At 50.8% G+C, this 17,980-nt stretch overlaps 1 protein-coding gene across 1 annotated transcript in view; it reads left to right on the top strand.

The window, feature by feature from the left end:
* DNAH10 (dynein axonemal heavy chain 10) overlaps positions 1-17,980 on the top strand; it is a 188,383-nt gene that overhangs the window by 153,486 nt on the left and 16,917 nt on the right. Inside the window, exons 57-65 of the mRNA XM_033220158.1 lie at positions 3,189-3,363; positions 9,136-9,317; positions 10,424-10,560; positions 11,795-12,012; positions 13,022-13,243; positions 13,543-13,690; positions 15,138-15,417; positions 16,264-16,493; positions 17,356-17,629. Coding sequence (XP_033076049.1) covers positions 3,189-3,363; positions 9,136-9,317; positions 10,424-10,560; positions 11,795-12,012; positions 13,022-13,243; positions 13,543-13,690; positions 15,138-15,417; positions 16,264-16,493; positions 17,356-17,629 — 1,866 coding nt within the window. The remainder of the gene's footprint in view (positions 1-3,188; positions 3,364-9,135; positions 9,318-10,423; positions 10,561-11,794; positions 12,013-13,021; positions 13,244-13,542; positions 13,691-15,137; positions 15,418-16,263; positions 16,494-17,355; positions 17,630-17,980) is intronic.

Here is a 17,980-nt window from a genome sequence, read left to right as displayed (position 1 = left end):
CAGATCCCCGAGACGTCCCTAGTTTGTTTATGTGTTTCAGCATCTTCCATGTCCGTGAGCTACCATGTCTTCTTATAACATTTCACATTTTTCTTAACTCGACCGTTGTTAGCTTCTGTTGCTTGCAACCAAAGCAACTTAATCGATAGATATCCTTTCCCAGGAATTTGTGGCAACTCCCTGCTGCCTGTTTTGATGCTGAGTCCTCACTGTGGCCATCATCAATCCCTCTATGTCATCTTGCCCACCTAATTTCCCATGACACCCTGTCGCCTGCTCACAGCATCGCCTCTTCATGCCTGTGTGAGTCCTGCAGTAATTTGCTCTTTCTCTCCCTTCGGTCTGCTGAGAATATCCATACCACATCTCTCTTCCTATCCGTGTTTCTTCTACCAGAACTTTGATCAAATGCCTCATTCCCACATAGCTGCACTTTGCTTTGATCTGTCTTTTAAAAACTATATATTTCTGGCCCCCTAGATGTAAAAAACTGTATATTCCTGGTCCCTTAGATGTAAAACTAGACTGGAAGTGTCTTGAAGGAAGCTGTTATTTCTCGTATTCAACTGTCCAAACAGCAGATACTGACTTCAGCTTCATGGCAGGCACCATGGTGGGGAGAGTGGGGGCTAGAAACTGAATGAGACTCAACCCCTGCCTGGAAGAAGCTCACAACCAAGAGAGCCCCTCCCCCAGTGCCCAGGCTGCAGTTCGTACTGAGGACGACCTGTTTGCCACACCCATGTTTAGTGCCTCTCCTACCTGTGGTTGCTTTTCTTTCCCCATTGCCGTCATCCTTGTCCAGGGTCACCTTGCTCCCACTTGGAATTTTGGAGGAAGCTTCATCTAGGATCTCTGTTTCCAGGCTGCCTGTCCCGATCAGGACTATTGTGGTTGCAAATGGTGGAAACTGAGCTCAAAGTGGCTTAATCTAAAGTGGAAACGCATTGATTCCAGAGGCATGCTGGCTTCAGACACAGCTGGATCTAGGACTCAAGTGTATCAGTGGGAATCTTTCCTTCCCTTTCTTGGCTCTGCTGTCTTCTGTTTGGGCTTCATCTCAGGCAGCAGGCTCCGTCCATGCTGAGAGTTTGGGAGCCTCCCGCATGAGGTTGGCATCCTATTAGCTCAGCATCCCCAGGGGAGAGAGGGCTCTTCTTTCCCATGCATTCCCACAAAGCTCCCAGAATAGGCCGTGATTGGACAGATTTGAGTCACATGCCGTTGCCCAAACCAATCCTGGTGGCCATAGGAATGGGATACATTGACAAGTCCTGCAGAGGGTAGGGTGGGGTGCAAATAATCCTTTCTCCTGAGGGTGGCTCTTCAGCACCTGCCCTAGCCTCCAGCCTGTGCTCCTGCCTGGCTGAAAGAGCCCGTCATTTTGCTCCTCAACATGACTCAAGCACCTGGCTTGGCCGGACCCCTTTGCAGGCTGCACCCCACCCTGAGGTTCCTGCGGCCTGTACCAGCCCTCTTCCTTCCCAGCCAGCTCTGGTGGTCCTGTGACCTCTGTGCTCCGTTCCTGCTGGCCCCACCCCCGCCTCGGCATGCTCACAGCTTAGACAGCTTCCTTTCTGCTCTTCTATTCCGAAGGTTCCACACTTGTGATCTTGCTACCCTTTTCTGACGCATTCATCCCCCTGCTGCCCCAGGGAGAAGCAGTGCCTGGGCTGGGGACCTTTCCAGTGTCAGGGCCCGTGCTCGGCTTTGTACACTGCCAGTGCCAATGCTGGCTTGTTAGCTGTGGAAATGGATTCTCAGAGACCTTCACATGGGGGAGGCAGAGCCTCTGCAGCCAGTCTCTGTTTGCAGAAGGCCTGCTGCATGCATCTCCTGGGGCTGCTGTAACAAAGCACCGTGATCTGGGGGCTGAAAACAACAGACATTTAGTTTTTAAAATTAATTAATTATTTTTTTTTCTTGAGATGGAGTCTTGCTCTGTCGCCCAGGCTAGAGTGCAATGGCGCCATCTCAGCTCACTGCAACCTCTGCCTCCTGGGTTCAAGCGATTCTCCTGCCTCAGCCTCCTGAGTAGCTGGGACTACAGGCGCCCATCACCATGCCTGGCTAATTTTTGTATTTTTAGTAGAGACAGAGTTTCTCCATGTTGGCAAGGCTGGTCCCGAACTCCCAACCTTAGGTGATCCACCTGCCTCGGCCTCCCTAAGTGCTGGGATTACAGGCGTGAGCCACCGCGCCCGGCCAACAACGGAAATTTATTCTCTCACAGTTCTGGAGGCCGAAGTCTGACATCAAGGTGCCAGGACCACGCTCCCTCTGAAGGTTCTGGGGGAAGACTCTTTCATGCCTCTTCCAGCTTCTCAGGGTTGTTGGCAGCCCTTGGTATTCCTTAGCTTAGCTTATAAATGCACCACTCCAGTGTCTGTCTCCATTGCCACACGCCCCTCTTCCCTGTGTGTCTCCACATGGCCTTCTGATAGGGACCCCAGGCACTGGATTTAGGGCCCACCCTAACCTTGTATGACCTAATCTTAACTAATTCCATCTTCAAAGACCCCACTTTCAAATAAGGTCACATCCTGAGGTCCCAGTGGGCACGAATTTTGGTGGGGTGACACTGTTCAAACCACAGTGAGCCAAGCCCTGCTCTAGGTTTTGGGGTTCCAGCCCTCGGGGAGGTGCTGACATCCTAGTAAGTGAGGGCACCCAGACAGTGAATCAGTCAACAGTGAAGTGAAGCTTCCCGATTGTGACCGGTGTCATGAAGCAAATCAGCAAGGCAGGGAGAGAGAAGGCGACAGAGGGACAGCCTCCTTAGAGGGTGGCTCTGGCTGGGCCAGAGTGAGCGTAGGAAGAGGCGATGAGAGGAGATGGCAGGGAGCCAGTAAGTGGAAGGGGGACCCTGGCATCCTCAGTGAACACCAGCGAGGCAGGGCTGGGGGCTGTCAGGAGCCACGGGATTTGTCCTGGATGGAGTGGGTGGGACACAGGTGGGCCAGTTGAGGAAGGTTGGAGTCAGGGTGGCTGTCTGGTGCTGGAGGGCCCATGCATGGTGGAGTTTTCTGTCCCACCAGGATCACTAAGGCTGCCACATTGGCCAAAGCTCCTTAGATCCCCACTGGGGCTCAAGCCAACCTTTAAGGACTGCACTCTGCTCAGAGCCAGTGGCCGCGAGTGCATCTCCTCTGAGCCCAAGTTTACTCACCCCCTGCTCCACCCTGCAGCTGAGGAGAAGAAGAAACTGGCGGAGGAAAAGGCCATAGAGATAGAGGAGCAGAACAAGGTCATTGCCATGGAGAAGGCTGAGGCCGAGACGACCCTGGAGGAAGTCATGCCCATCCTGGAGGCCGCAAAGCTGGAGCTGCAGAAGCTGGACAAGTCGGACGTGACTGAGATTAGGTAACGCGCCCGGGCCGCCATTCTGGGCTTCCGTTCCACCTCTGCAGGCCAGTAGTCCCCATGATCGTGGCGACCAGGTGCTTACAAAGGAGCTGACACCACGTGCTGCCACCGCGCCTGGCTCTCTCCGCGGTGGGAACTGTTGTTGCCCTCATTTTTGGATGAGGAAAGCGAGGCCCAGGGAGATAAGGCGGGCACCCCGGGCATCCAGCTCCCCCGGCTAGTAGGAAGCAGGGCCTGCTGACCTTGAACCCAGGCCAAGGGAAGGATGGAGTGGGGTAAAACGGTGCTCTTCACGGAACACGTGGGGGCAAGTGTCCGCCCTCGCAGGGGCAGAGTGCTCAACACAGGGCGAGCCCTGCTGAAAACAGCTCAGCAGAGATGTGTGCACACCACGGCCAGACTGGCGATGCCTGAATCCTTTTCTGGCCAAGGAGGCTTTCAAGGAGGGTGAGAGTAGGTCACTATTGAGGCCTCCATACATCTTGCAAATCAATCTGTAAGACGACCCTGTCCCCCACAACAGAGGGCTCCATCTGCTGTCAGCGAGGGTGACCTGGTGTGGCATGGGCCAGCAAACTTTCTCCCCGCATGGCTTGGTCTCCCCAGGGCACTGTTCCTGGACTCTGATGGTCAGTTGAGTCTTGTGAGTAAAGCCCAAGGAGGGAACACTGTTCTGGTGCCAGCCTCCGCCCACTGCCTCTGCCTCTGTGCTGCCTGGCCCCGCACAGACGCCCCGGCGTGGGAGCCTCAGTTCTCTCCTTCCTCACTCTTCATCCGGAAGGAGATCAGTCTTCCTGGCCCCACACACAGGTCTCGCAGCCAAGAGGCTCCATTCCTGGGTCAGCAGTGGGCTTCCGTTCTGGACTCCCAGTGGAGTAGTGCGTGTTCCCTGCACTTCCTGTTTCTCTGCCTCTGTGCTGCCTGTGAAGGCTGAGCAGCACTCCTTATCCAAGGCTGTGCCCTTGTTTTCTTGTTCATGAAACATTTGTGAATTTGAACACAGAATTCAGCTCATTCCAGGACAGGGGACCTGGTTCATTCTTGGGAGGTCACTTGGAGGTGCCACTGTTATCAGCAAGAAGTCATTATTTCAATGTTGAGAATGGTGTCAAGGAAGGTATAAGGATGGATGTATTAAAACTTCAGCACTAAGCATTGGAAGTTGAGGCTGAGGTGCCAGGACACAGTGGAAGTGCACACCCAGCGGAGGGTAGGAGACACGGTCCCACACACATTCTCTCAGGGGAATATCTAGCTACCGGTAATAGGATTTGGGGCACTGCTCCCAGGTCAGCAGCATAAAAACATCGTGAGAGCAGAGACTAGGAAGGATTTTTGAAGGGGATTTATTTGAAGAGAAGGAACGGTGAGTCCCTTCCATCAACCCAAAGTGGAGGGGTGGGAAGGGGCTTCCATGGAGCCAGATAGAGAGCTTGACATGTGTCCCCTGCAGTGAGACAGGCGTTGCAGACAGGTGCCCAGCTCACCCCTGAGAAAGCCAAAGTACAAAAGGAATAATTTTTACACATTCATACATGGCTCTGCCTCTTTGCTGTGCGACGTTTAGCAAGTCATCTAACTTCTCTGTGCTCCAGTTTCTTCATTTGTAAAATGTGAGTAAGAATTGTCTCGGCTGCATCAGTGCCTTCATGAGGATCATGTAAGCCTATATGTGAAGAACTGGGCTGGGCACATGGTCAGAGCCATGTAAGCATTAGCTGTGATTATGGCTCCAACATCCAAAAGGTATGCTGGGAAAAGCCCACAGCCACTGTGTCCTCTATCAGCTCTGGTCACCTTCCCACGCTTCAACAGGTAGTGTGGGTATATCATTTCTCGTATACACATCCTGAGGATTTTCATGCATGACCAAGGCAACCAGGTACACAAGGGTCTCTTCTGTTCCTGACTTCAGGTTCTGAGTGTTTGGAGAGCAAGGGATACCTGCAAATCCTTTTATCCTTCTTTTATATACAAACTGTAACACCCTATGCATATCTTTCTGCATCTTTTCTGCTTAGCAATATATTTTGGAGATCTTTTGCATGTTGATATGTGATAAACTTCCCTGATATTTTAGGACATTCCTCCACATTCCATTGTGTGGCTGTGCCATAATTTATTTAACAAGCCCTTACTGATGAGTTTGTTGAATAAGTTGATTGTGTCTCCAGTCTTTTGCGTTTACAAATAGCGTGGCAAAGAATAAACCTGAGCATAGTTAATTGTGCACCTGGGAGAGTCCACCTGCAGGATACATTTCTGGAAGTGGAATTGCTGGGTCCCAGGGTGTAGGCATTTATAATGTTCATAGCTGTTGCCCAGTCCCAGCCGTGGGGATGGAACCTATTTATCCTCAAACGACAATCCAAGTGAGCAGTACCTGCTTTTTCCTAGACTCACCAACAGGGGGAGCGATCACGTTTGGATTTTTCACATGTTGTAGATGAAGAATGGTATTTGTGTAGTTTCAATTTGCATTTCTCTTAGTGTGAGTGAGGCTGGCCTTTTTTTCCCTATGTGAAAAATGTGTCTAAGAGTTATGTGTATTTCCTTTTCTGTGAACTTGGTTTGCTTATCTGTTGGGCCGTGGTATTGTTGCTTTTTTTTCAAAACCATTTCCAGGGGCTTTTTTATGCAGTGGGGAGATCAGCTTTTTATCCATAAGGTGAGTTGCAAATCTTTTCCTGGTTTGCCATGGGCCATTTGACTTTGTTTAGGAGGTTTGTGTGTGTGTTTGTTTTTGCCATGTATGTTTATTTTTATGTGGCAGATTTTAGCAATATTTTATTTTGTGACTTTTTTTAAATTAATTTTTTGGGACAGAGTCTCATTCTGTCACCCAGGCTGGAGTGCAGTGGCGCAATCTTGGCTCACTGCAACCTCCGCCTTCCAGGTTCAAATGATTCTCCTGCCTCAGCCTCACAAATAGCTGGAATTACAGACACCCACCACCTTGCCCGGCTAATTTTTGTATTTTTAGTAGAGATGGGCTTTCACCATGTTGGCCAGGCTGGTCTCGAACTCCTGACCTCAGGTGATCCACCCACCTCAGCCTCCCAAACTGTTGGGATTACAGGCATGAGCCACTGCACCCAACCTATTTGGTGACTTTTGGATATTGTGTCCTAGTTAAAAGACCTGATTGCACTGCAAGATTGTAAAATAATTTCCCCATGATTTCTTTTTGTACTCTGATGGTTTAATTTTTTATATTTAAATCTTTTATCTATTGAGGATTTTTTTCCTGGGGTTTTGTGTGAGTTTGGATCCAATTTGAGTTTTTCCAGATGACTAAAATCTGGCTTTTCTCAGGTCATTTGGATGTTAAGCACAATGAGCCAGCACTTACATCTTGACAATTTTATAATCTTTTAAGTCCTTAAAAAGCGTTTCCTTCTTATCATACTCAATCCTCTTTGTGGGAATCATTAAATGTTGAGGCGGGAAGATGAATAGTCATGAAGATTAGAAGTAGATGTTTCTCTAACTATAAAAGTATAAAAGGCTCCCTTTGTTGCTGGCTTTTGATTTTTACTTTTCTTCCTTTCGTTCATTCAATAGTCATTGGGTGTGTGTCCCCCACCGCACCCCTGCCCTGAGCAGGCACTGGGGCCGATCAGCAGGGAGACAGGGAGGCAGGACCTTCACTGCATGGAGCTGGCGCTCTGTTTTCCTGTAGGAATCCCATGTGCAGGGGAAATGATGTAGGATTAGGTTAGGAAGGAAAGGTCCTTGCTGCTCTGACAGTGGATGTTGGGACCTGACCTAGTCATGGTCATGGCGGGTGGAGGGGGCACCTTCTCTGAGGCTGCAAGGAGCTCGGCTGGAGAAAAAGCAGAGACAGCTGCTGTGTCAGGGGTAGAGCGCTGGGAGGCGGGGAGTAGGGTTTAAAATGATTATTTTCTTCTAGGGAGGGTAGCATATCATTCTCCCTTTCTCATTCCCAAGTTTGTTTAGTGATAGAAGAAAGGCATCAAATTAAACAGACATTTCCATTTCTCTTGTCTTGCACCCTCAATATTTCACACACCTCGGTCGTCCGGCATTGTGGAAAGTGCTGTGTTCTCAGTAAGTGAGACCCCAGAGCGTGGCCTGTAACACAACAGCAGAAAACTTCACTTTCATAGACTCAGAGGATTTGGGAACTGGAAGGGTCTGGTTCTGTGTCTCACTTTACAGATGGGAAAACTGACACCCCTGGCTGGTTCCTAACTTGCCTAAGGGCTCAGGACCCTGCCTCAGGCCTGGGCTCTTTCTGTCTTGAATCTGAAAACATCTGCCCCGTTCTTTCCCTACCTGCTTGTTCACAGAGCAGTGGCTGGGGCCTGGTTTCCATCCACCCTGAAGGAACCTTTGAAAGACACTCGGACAGGCTGCTGCTGCTTTCCTAAGCAGCCAACACCAGCATAACTGAGCCTTCCCTGGTGACTCAGGGCCATTTCTTTCATCACTGGGCTTTGTACTGAAGTGTGGGCGCCCTCCCTCCTGGCCGTTGCCCTGGCTTGTCCGTACACTATGGGGCCCTCTCTCCTCTACTGCCTGCGTGGGAGTGTGTGAGGGTGCCGGGGTCAGGAGGGGTGGGGGATTTGCTCATTGCAGAAAGCCTCCAGCTTGCTCAGTCTGCTCACGCTGTCTCCTCCCTGTCTCTCTGTCTCCTTCCTGTCTCCCTGTCTCCTTCCTGTCTCCCTGTCTCCTTCCTGTCTCCCTGTCTCCTTCCTGTCTCCCTATCTCCTCTCTGTCTCTCTGTTTCCTCCCTGTCTCCCTATCTCTGTCTCTATCCTTGTGCATGTGTCTCCCTCTCGGTCCCTCCATCCCCCTCGTTCTTCTCTGGCTCACCCCAGCCTCCTACCAGAGCCCAAATGCCTGGGCCCCTGCCTGGCTGCCCCCATACTGCTTCCACGTCCTCTGGGGCCTCTGTCTCCTGCTCTTCTCTCCTTTTCCTTCCTTTCCTGCTTTGCCTTCTCTGTGCTATTCTCCTTCCACTTCTGTCTTTCCATAGCCTGGTCTGGGAGACTTCTGTGGCTTTCATTGACCTTGCCTGGCAGCAGGATGCCCCAGTGAGATGGGTTTGGTTCCTTCTCCGGCCTTTGCACCAGCGCTGCTGTTCTGTCTCCTGCTCCGTTGGCAGTTCTGGTTCTCCAGAGGACCAAGGGCAGTGGACATCTGAGTTCTGGAGGAGCAGAGTGATGATCTAGTCTTATCAAAGCCACAGAAAACAATTATGGGGCAGCATAGGCTGGAAAGAGCCCAGGATACAGGGACCTCAGGTCTCGAAGGTGGTGTCAGCACAGCCAGTCATGCAAGCTCCTGGGACCCTGTTTCTCCATCTAGTAAATGGGGAAAGATGATGGTGGTAGTGATAGTGGTGATGATGATGATAATGACAATAATGACAGCAACCACCATTTAGAGTCTGAGGAATCAGCCGAGGGTGTAATTAAAACATAGGTGCTCAGGCTTCACCCTAACCACTGATCCAGATGCTCCGGGGATGGCCTGGGTTTGTATTTTAATGCTGTCCCTGCACCATGATTCAGCTGTGTTCCAAGCGCCTGGTCTGGAACCTGAGAGGGGTACCCGGCCCCGCCCTTGGCGACGCTCCCATGCAGGAGTGCGGTTGGTGTTGGGACCTGGCTTCTTTCGTTTCCATGCAGCATCAGCTCCAGGCACTGCCTTTAGTTGAGCTCCTTTTTCTGGAGCTCTCTTTCAGGCCAGATCCTGGCCACATCCCTGGACGGACCCACGTGTGCCTTGGTTTCTTGCCAGGTCGTTTGCTAAGCCCCCGAAGCAGGTGCAGACGGTCTGTGAATGCATTCTCATCATGAAGGGGTACAAAGAGCTCAACTGGAAAACCGCCAAGGGCATGATGTCCGACCCGAACTTCCTGAGGTCTCTGATGGAGATCGATTTTGATTCGATTACCCAGAGCCAAGTGAAAAACATCAAAGGTGAGTGTCGCCACATATGGGAATCGCCAGGGTGGATCTCGGTCTGGCATCTCAGGCTCTGGACAGGGATGGAGGGCAAGGAGGCTTGTTGCGGGCAGGCCCTCCCCTTCTGGTCGGATGGTATCAGATGGAACAGGCAACGGATGGTCACCAGAGGAAAGCAGCAGCCCCATGACGTGACCCTGGGAGAGTGGCTGGGGATGGGCGATGGCAGCTGTGCCCACTGAGGCTTCCATTCAGCACTAGTCCTAGCTCTCCCTGTCAGGAAACAAGATCTTCTCATTGGAACCTAGCTCAGCCTTGTCTTCTGTGCGTCTCACCCAGTGCTGTTCTGTCTGTGCTGTTCAGTGCACATGCAGAAGCCCAGAGCTGGTCCGACCTTGACTTCCTGCCTTTCTCTTCTTGTCAGTATCAAGTCTTCTGGAGGTCCCTGGGGAGTGGGCACGGGGGTGGCCAGCATCACTGATGGCCAGCCTCTCCTCCATCTTTGGTTACAGGACTGAGTTCCCTTTGAGCTCAGTTCTTGACCCTGCCCAATGCTCAACCAGGCGGTGATAGTGGAATGGTGTTAGTCTTTGCGAAAAGCAATACAAGTTCACACTGTGTTTGATGGTTTATTTAGACTCTTATCAAATGCTTTTTCTTAGCCCCTTAAAAACAAAAGCAAACTCAACACAAATGACCCCAATCACTACAAAAACCCAACGCACTCCCTCTATCTGAATCTTCATTGGATGGACTTCCGTTTATGTGAAATTACTCCTGGGGTGAGGGTGCGGGTGAAGGTAACAGGTGACCTGTAATGGCCTGTGAATTCCAGTTAGCCACGTGGGTGCCCAGTTGGGCGTCTCCATTATGCCCTGGGTCTCCTGCATGACACCTGCGTCCTGGGTGGCAGTAAACCATGCCGCTCGCCCACATCGGAAACATCGGTTTATGCAGAACCCATTCTGGTGTGACACCATGCTGTTGGCCGTAGGAGAGCTGTGTGCATCCTGCTCACGGGGCTGCTGAAGAATAAGAAACTAGTTACGCTTATTTTGTCTGTTTTATGTTCCCAAGATGAAGCTTGCCACTCATAAAAATTATTGCATGTTTCACGTTAGGCCTCTTGAAGACTCTTAATACCACGACTGAAGAAATGGAAGCTGTCAGCAAAGCCGGGCTGGGGATGCTGAAATTTGTTGAAGCTGTAATGGGCTACTGTGATGTTTTCAGAGAAATCAAGCCCAAAAGAGAGAAGGTATTGCCCGAATGTAAGACTGCCACACCACTGCCAAGAGACCCCTTTGGAGTCAGAATTCACATGTACACACCTTTGCTGAAAAAATTCTCCCAAGGTTCTGACTTTAAACTGCATAAACTTTCCCCCCAGCCCCCAATAAATGGTAATCCTGAAATACCACTATCACTTAGGCATAGTGTGGGTGGTGTACAAGACGGAGGTCTGAAAGAGTTTCAAACTTTCTGTGAAAGTGTGGTATAAAGATGTTCAGACCAGGCGTGGTGGCCCAGCACTTTGGAAGGCCCAGACGGGAGGATCACTCTAGCCCAGGAGTTTGAGATCAGCTTGGGCAACATAGTGAGACCCTGTCTCTACAAAAAAAAATTTTTTTTAATTAGCCGAGCATGGTGGCACACACCTGTACTACCAGCTACTTGGGAGGCTGCAGTAAGCCGTGATTGTACCACTGCACTCCAGCCTGGGTGACAGAGTGAGACCCTGTCTCAAAAAAGAAAAAAGAAAAAAAAAAGACATAAAGATGTTTGAAGTTGTTTTTCTAGGGTCAAAGCAGAGTTTCTCAGCTGCAGCACCACTAAAGTGCTGCCTGGCGGTAGTGGGGGGGTGTTTGTCCTGGGGGGGTCTGTCCTGGGGGGGTCTGTCCTGGGCACTATAGGATGTTTAGCAGCATCTTCGGCCTCACCCCACTGGATGGCAGTAGCACCCTCCCTCTAAGCTGTGACATCCAGAAATGTCTCCAGACATTACCAAACATCCCCTGGGGGACAAACCTACCCCAGTGGAGAGCAGCGGGGCCAAAGTCATAGGTAGATCACAAAATACAAAGAGAATAAGGTTGATTTGATCATTTTGAGTCATATTGTGACCTTGCTCTATAGCTCGGAATTGTATTATTCAGAAAACTTAGAACCAATAGAAATACTGTGATTGTCTATGATATATTCTTCTGAGTTTTTGACTTACAACCACAATGTCATCTTACTGTGATCTCAGTACATGAAAGTAAAACCTTCTGATAACTTAGGTGCTGTGTCTTCTAATGGGACATAGAGTTTTTGCAGCAAACAGTTGAAGAAGAAACTAAGAAGCCACGTGTCTCAATATAGCATATAGTGGCTCCGAAAAGCACAGACAGCATTAGAACAGTTTGGACATGTGGCCTGGTTTGAGGCCATTGTATCGTGGCCCCACCGTGGTCCTTTTCCCCACCTTTCTGCAAATTGTCTTTACTTAGGTGGCCAGGTTGGAGCGGAATTTTTACCTCACTAAACGGGAACTGGAAAGGATCCAGAATGAGTTGGCAGCAATTCAGAAAGAGCTGGAAACATTGGGTGCCAAGTATGAGGCCGCCATACTGGAAAAGCAGAAGCTGCAGGAAGAAGCCGAGATCATGGAGAGGCGGCTGATTGCTGCAGACAAACTCATCTCGGGTCTGGGGTCGGAAAACATCAGGTCAGCGCGGCTCACGAGCCCACCTGTTGTCGTTTGTAAATGGACGTCACCCACAGAGTTTCTCGCCGTGTTGATTCTTTATCTCACGTTGTGTTTTTAATGTGAAAACCACGTGACCAGGTCTTATTTTTCCTATTATCATGTTTATGGAAGCTAATGGCTATTTTATAGACTATTGTTTTTATTAGGCACTGAGTGTTATTTATTAATTACTAAGGGTCAAGGAGGCAGTGCAGCTGTGGAGACGGAGAAATCCATAGCATTTAGCAAGGTTTAGGGAGTGTTCACTTCTTGGTGACCTCTAACCCCTGGGTCCTTTCTAGAAGAGTCTGTGGGAAAAGCCCATTGCTGTCACTGCACAGATGCCTTCTAAGCGTCCCAGTGGCTTGTTCAATCCTGGACTTCAGTCTTAAGTGATGGGGCTGTTTGATCTTTATGGGCAAGACCGCTTGGCCACAGCTTATTCACCGAATAGGGCAACAATTTTGAATCTGGCATCTGTAAATGTGCTGTAGAAAACACTGAAAAATGCTGTTTGCATGTGGTAAACAATTTTCAGTATTTCTAAAACCTAAGTCTTGGGGCATTTACTGGAAGAGGCCAAATGAAACAGATGCTTTCTTTTATCTTGGGTGGAATTCTGTCATTGAGTAAGGCCAGAACTTGTTAGCTCTGCTGGGCTGATTTATATGTCTTTGATTAAGGCTTCGGAAACAACGTGCTTACTACTGAATGTGATCCACGCAATGTGCTTACTACTTAATAAAGACCACAGGCCTTTACTGAGCCCCCTGCTTGATGCTGGCTGCAAACACCAGGTTTACTAGGGTGGGAAGTTGCAAGATAAGCTGTTGGTCCCTGTTCCCCGCGAGGAAAGAATATCTCAAAACATGTTTCCGTCTGGCTAGCCCTGTTAGCAAGGTATCAAGCTGGTTCTTCTGGAATGTTCCTTTTGGTTGTGGCCAGAAGGTAAACTGCTCACGGCAACCTCCCTCTCCTCCCGTGCCAGGTGGCTGAACGACCTGGATGAGCTGATGCACCGGCGCGTGAAGTTGCTGGGGGACTGCCTGCTCTGCGCGGCCTTCCTGAGCTACGAGGGAGCCTTCACTTGGGAGTTCCGTGACGAGATGGTCAATCGGATTTGGCAAAACGACATCCTGGAGCGGGAGATTCCTCTGAGCCAGCCTTTCCGGCTGGAAAGCCTGCTCACAGATGATGTTGAGATCAGCAGGTGTGTGGCACCCTGAGCCAGCAGGAGGAAGGGGACATCTTAGCACAGGGGGTCTACATGGGTGTCACCCCATGGGGAGGCAATGGCCTGGGGGCATTGCTAGGACCACAGTTGGCTTGACTGCATGGAAGTGGCTGGGCAAGCTGCAAACCCAGCATGGAGCCCTTCTCCCTAGAGCCTGAGGAGCCTGTGCAGCCTGGGGATGGGTAGATTGTTCTGGAAGGCCAGTCCTACCACCCTTAGCCCTTGGCTCACAAATTGGTGAGAAAAGTTCATTTCCTGGTGGCTGTTTCTTCCAGATGGGGATCCCAGGGCCTTCCCCCCGATGAGCTCTCTGTTCAGAATGGCATCCTCACCACCCGGGCCAGCCGCTTCCCTCTCTGCATCGACCCCCAGCAGCAGGCCCTCAACTGGATCAAGAGAAAAGAGGAGAAGAACAATCTGCGGGTACGGCGGCTCCTCCCGGGGCGTCTTCTGCCCCCGGTGCCTGTTCTCTGGAGAGTGCCCCTCCCGCCTCCTGTACCTGGCAGTCCCTAGCCTCAACGAGTCTGGGCAGAAATGCTTCCACCCTGACCCCCCCGCGGAGCCCTCCCCCACCTCCACTTCCACCCTGTGGGTCTGCCAGGGCAGCACAAACTACCGTGAACTCTGCCTGTCCCCTTGCAGGCTGCGAGCAACCTCAGCTTCATCTTCCTCTGCCCAGTACGGGGTTTGTGGTCTGGGTGCTCAGTCACTACTTTTTGGAGCTGAGGTGGGGGATGGGGATGCAGGGGAGGAGAGAGTAATGGCTTGATTGAGATGTCATTCACATACCACACCATTCCCTCACTGAACACATAGAATTCAGTTTGAGTTTTAGTATATTTACAGAGTTGTATACCAATTACCAGAGTCAGTTTTAGAACATTTTTATTATCCCTGGAAGAAATGCTACATCCTTTAGCCATCACCCCTCCAGTCCTCCCATTTCTCCCTCCTTGAGCCCCTGACAGCCACTCACCTGCTTTCCGTCTGAATGTGCCTCCTCTGGACGTTTCCTAGGAATGGCATCAGATGCTGTGTGGCCTTTTGTGTCTGGCGTCTTTCACTCAACCTGACGTTTCCAAGGTCTGTCCTTGCTGTAGTGTGGCAGGGCGCCATCCCTGCCTCGGGTGGATGGTATTCTGGTGTGTGAACAGACACGTTGTGTCCATCCATCCATTCACCGAGGGACAGTCGGGTTTTCCCTCTTTTTGGCTGTTGGCAGAATGCCGCTGTGGACGTTGGTGCACACGTTTCTATGTGGCCATGTGTTTTCAGTTCTCTTGGGGTGATACCTAGGAGTGGAATTACGGGGCGGCCCAATCACTTTTTGCTGAACTAATGAACAAATGAATGATTTTCAATTTTAGCTTTTCCTTATTTTTTTTCTGGTCCTTGATCCCAGGTGTTTGCATGCTGTTTGGGGAAGCCCATTTGTACTCCAGGGTCAGGGGAATGGTCTGCCTCCAAAATGCACATGGAGCTATCATGGAGCAAATACTCTGAGGGCAGGAACTTCCCTAGACTCCTTCTTCCCTCAGCCTGCCAGGGAGCACCGAAATGGTCAGCCTACCCCTAGTCTACTTCCAACACCTACCCTGTCTCTTAAAGAGAAGGGGTTCTAGCTTACAGGGAGAGGGGCTGAGGACTCCCCTTCCTTTCCTCTCCACCCTGTTTGAGCAAGATCCTGCCCTGAGTCTGGACCTCATGGTGTATAGTCGTTATACCCCTTGTTTCTCTCTTCTTTTCACCTCTGGCCCCCTCGAAGTTCCTGGCTCATCCACTTCCCACTTCCAAGCCATTCTCCCTTTATATTTGCCAGGGCCACAGGTCAACATGTGGGCTTTCAGCATCTGCCTCCACTCTCTTCCAGGTCGCTTCCTTTAACGACCCTGACTTCCTCAAGCAGCTAGAGATGTCCATAAAGTATGGGACCCCTTTCCTGTTCCGTGATGTTGATGAATACATCGATCCTGTGATTGATAACGTCTTAGAAAAAAATATAAAAGTCTCCCAAGGACGGCAGTTTATTATCCTGGGAGACAAGGAAGTTGACTATGATTCAAATTTCAGACTTTACCTAAACACCAAGCTGGCCAATCCCAGATACTCCCCATCTGTGTTTGGGAAAGCTATGGTCATCAATTACACCGGTAAGAATGTGTAGAACCTCCACTACTAATTAAGATGGTTTTGATGGAGACTGCAACCTGAGATCAAGGCTTTCCTGGGACGTCATTTCACTCACAGTGACCCCAGATCATTCTCTTATAGGCACATCCGGGCTTGTCAGCTCTTACTGATTAGGTACCACTTAGAGGGTGTGAAGCTATGAGTTACCTGTCGTGAGTCACCCTGAGATGGGGCTGTGGGCTCACGTGTTCACACACGGGTGGGATGGGACGTCTGTCTGTGGGGGCAGGAAGTTACTCTGTATTCGTGTATTTAAAATACATGTTGTGATGTTGAATTTTTTTTCTTCCTCTCAGTTGAATTCTGATAGAAATTGGATGTTATCTGTCATATTCTCTAGAGTTGTCATGCACCTGCTTAAGCAGGTTAATTCGATTTGGATGAACTTTCTTTTTTCTTTTTCTTTTTTTGCACAGATGGGGTTTCTCTGTGTTGCCCAGTCTGGTCTCAAATTTCTGGGCTCGAGGGATCCTCCCGCCTCTGCCTCCCAAAGTGCTGGGATTACAGGCATGAGCCACTGTGCCCAGTCTGGGTATACCGTAAACTATGGTACCGCAGTCCGCGGAAGCCTGGGTTTTATTTCAGCGCGTTTTTTCCTTTTTGTCCACCACTCTGCACCACAGCATCGCTATTCTGCTCGTGTCTGCTACCTTGCTGCTGTGGAGTGACTTTGGTGGGCAGTGAATCCTTGTGCCTCTGACGTGCTGGCTGAGACCCACACTAAGTGTGTCGCCTCACAGCAGGGCAGCGGGAGAGACCGTTGTCGGGGTCCACAGGTGGTGAGGGCCTCTCACTGTCCCCCACAGTCACACTGAAGGGCCTGGAGGACCAGCTACTGAGCGTGCTGGTGGCTTACGAGAGGCGGGAGCTGGAGGAGCAGCGGGAGCACCTCATCCAGGAGACCAGCGAGAACAAGAACCTGCTCAAGGACCTGGAAGATTCCCTCCTTCGGGAGCTGGCCACGTCCACCGGGAACATGCTGGACAATGTGGACCTGGTGCACACCCTGGAGGAGACCAAATCCAAGGCAACAGAGGTAGCAGCCACAGCGGAAAAGGCCCTGAGCCAGGCGGGGCCTGCATGCACCTTTGGAGCGTCCAGTTCTCTGTCTGCTCAATGAGAAAACTGGGCTCTGTGGTCTCAGGGATAAAAAGCCACCTCTATTGGGATGTGCTGTGGGGAGGGGAGCCCCAAAGGTGTTCCCAGGGACCCTTGGGCATCAGGTCAGTCTCTTTAAATTGAGAGTGATGGAAAACCCAGCCCTGCCTGGCTTAAGTCAAAAGGGAAGTTATCAGCTGAGAAAGCAGAAAAGTCCAGAGATGGCCTCAGGTGGGGCTGGATCCAGGACTTCAAAAATACCAGGAGGACTTGGTTTCTCTCCATTTCTGGGCTGGGCCTTCTACCGGGTTGGCGTCATTCTCTGCCAGCTCCCTACATGGTCAGAAGACTGGTCTGGCCTCATGTCCTCTCAGGTCTAAACCCAAAGGGATAAGTGAGAATCTTCCTGTTCCTACCATGAAGGTCCTGGAAGTCACTTAAGTCACATTTCTACCCCAAACCAGTCCCAGGAGCTTGAGAATGCTAGGCTCGGGTTGGCTGGGCCTGGGTCACATCTCCTGGAGTCTGGGTGGAACCCCATATGGGATGAAAAGGGAGAGGGCAGTACCTGGAGACTTAAAAGCAGTGTTACTAGAGGAAGGGGCCTTGGGTACAGGGGTGTCAGCCACAAATATTCACCCCTTCCTACAAGAGGGTGGGTGCCCTCGGTCCCCTGCAGTCCTTGGATGCTTTCAAAGCCCTGGAGCATTGCATGTACCTCTCTGCTGCCCCCTGCCCCTCCTGCCCTCTGCCCACTTCTCAGTCTTCCTGTTTCCAGGGTCACTTGTGCTTTTCTTCAGGTCTCAGAGAAACTCAAGCTGGCAGAGAAGACAGCCTTGGACATCGACAGGCTGCGGGATGGCTACCGGCCAGCAGCCAGGAGGGGGGCCATCCTGTTCTTCGTCCTGTCTGAGATGGCCCTGGTGAACTCCATGTACCAGTACTCCCTGATTGCCTTCTTAGAGGTCTTCGGGCTGTCACTGAAGAAGTCGCTGCCCGATTCCATTCTTATGAAACGCCTGAGGAACATCATGGACACACTGACCTTCAACATCTATAACTACGGCTGCACGGGTGAGCTCTCCCCACGGAGGAGGACACATTCGTGTAGTTTGGTGTGCCAGATGTGGCTTTAAGGAAACGTGGTCTGTGAAAATGGAAACTTACCAAACGGCATTTTTTTCTTTCTTTTTTTTTTTGTTTGAGATAGGGTCTTGCTCCATCACCCAGGCTGCAGTGCAGTGGTGCGATCACAGCTCACTGCAACCTCCACCTCCCAGGCTCAGGTGATCCTCCTACCTCACCCTCCAGAGTAGCTGGGACTACAAGGCACGCCACCATGCCTAGCTAAGTTTTTGTGTATTTTGTAGAGATGGGGTTTCACTATGTTGCCCAGGCTGGTCTCGAACTCCTGAGCTCAAACGA

Source organism: Trachypithecus francoisi, unplaced genomic scaffold, assembly GCF_009764315.1.
Source record: "Trachypithecus francoisi isolate TF-2019V2 unplaced genomic scaffold, Tfra_2.0 Lachesis_group11, whole genome shotgun sequence".
Classification (NCBI taxonomy): Eukaryota; Metazoa; Chordata; class Mammalia; order Primates; family Cercopithecidae; genus Trachypithecus; species Trachypithecus francoisi.
The sequence above is the reverse complement of the archived record's forward strand: the minus strand, read 5'-3'. Positions and strand labels throughout refer to the sequence as shown.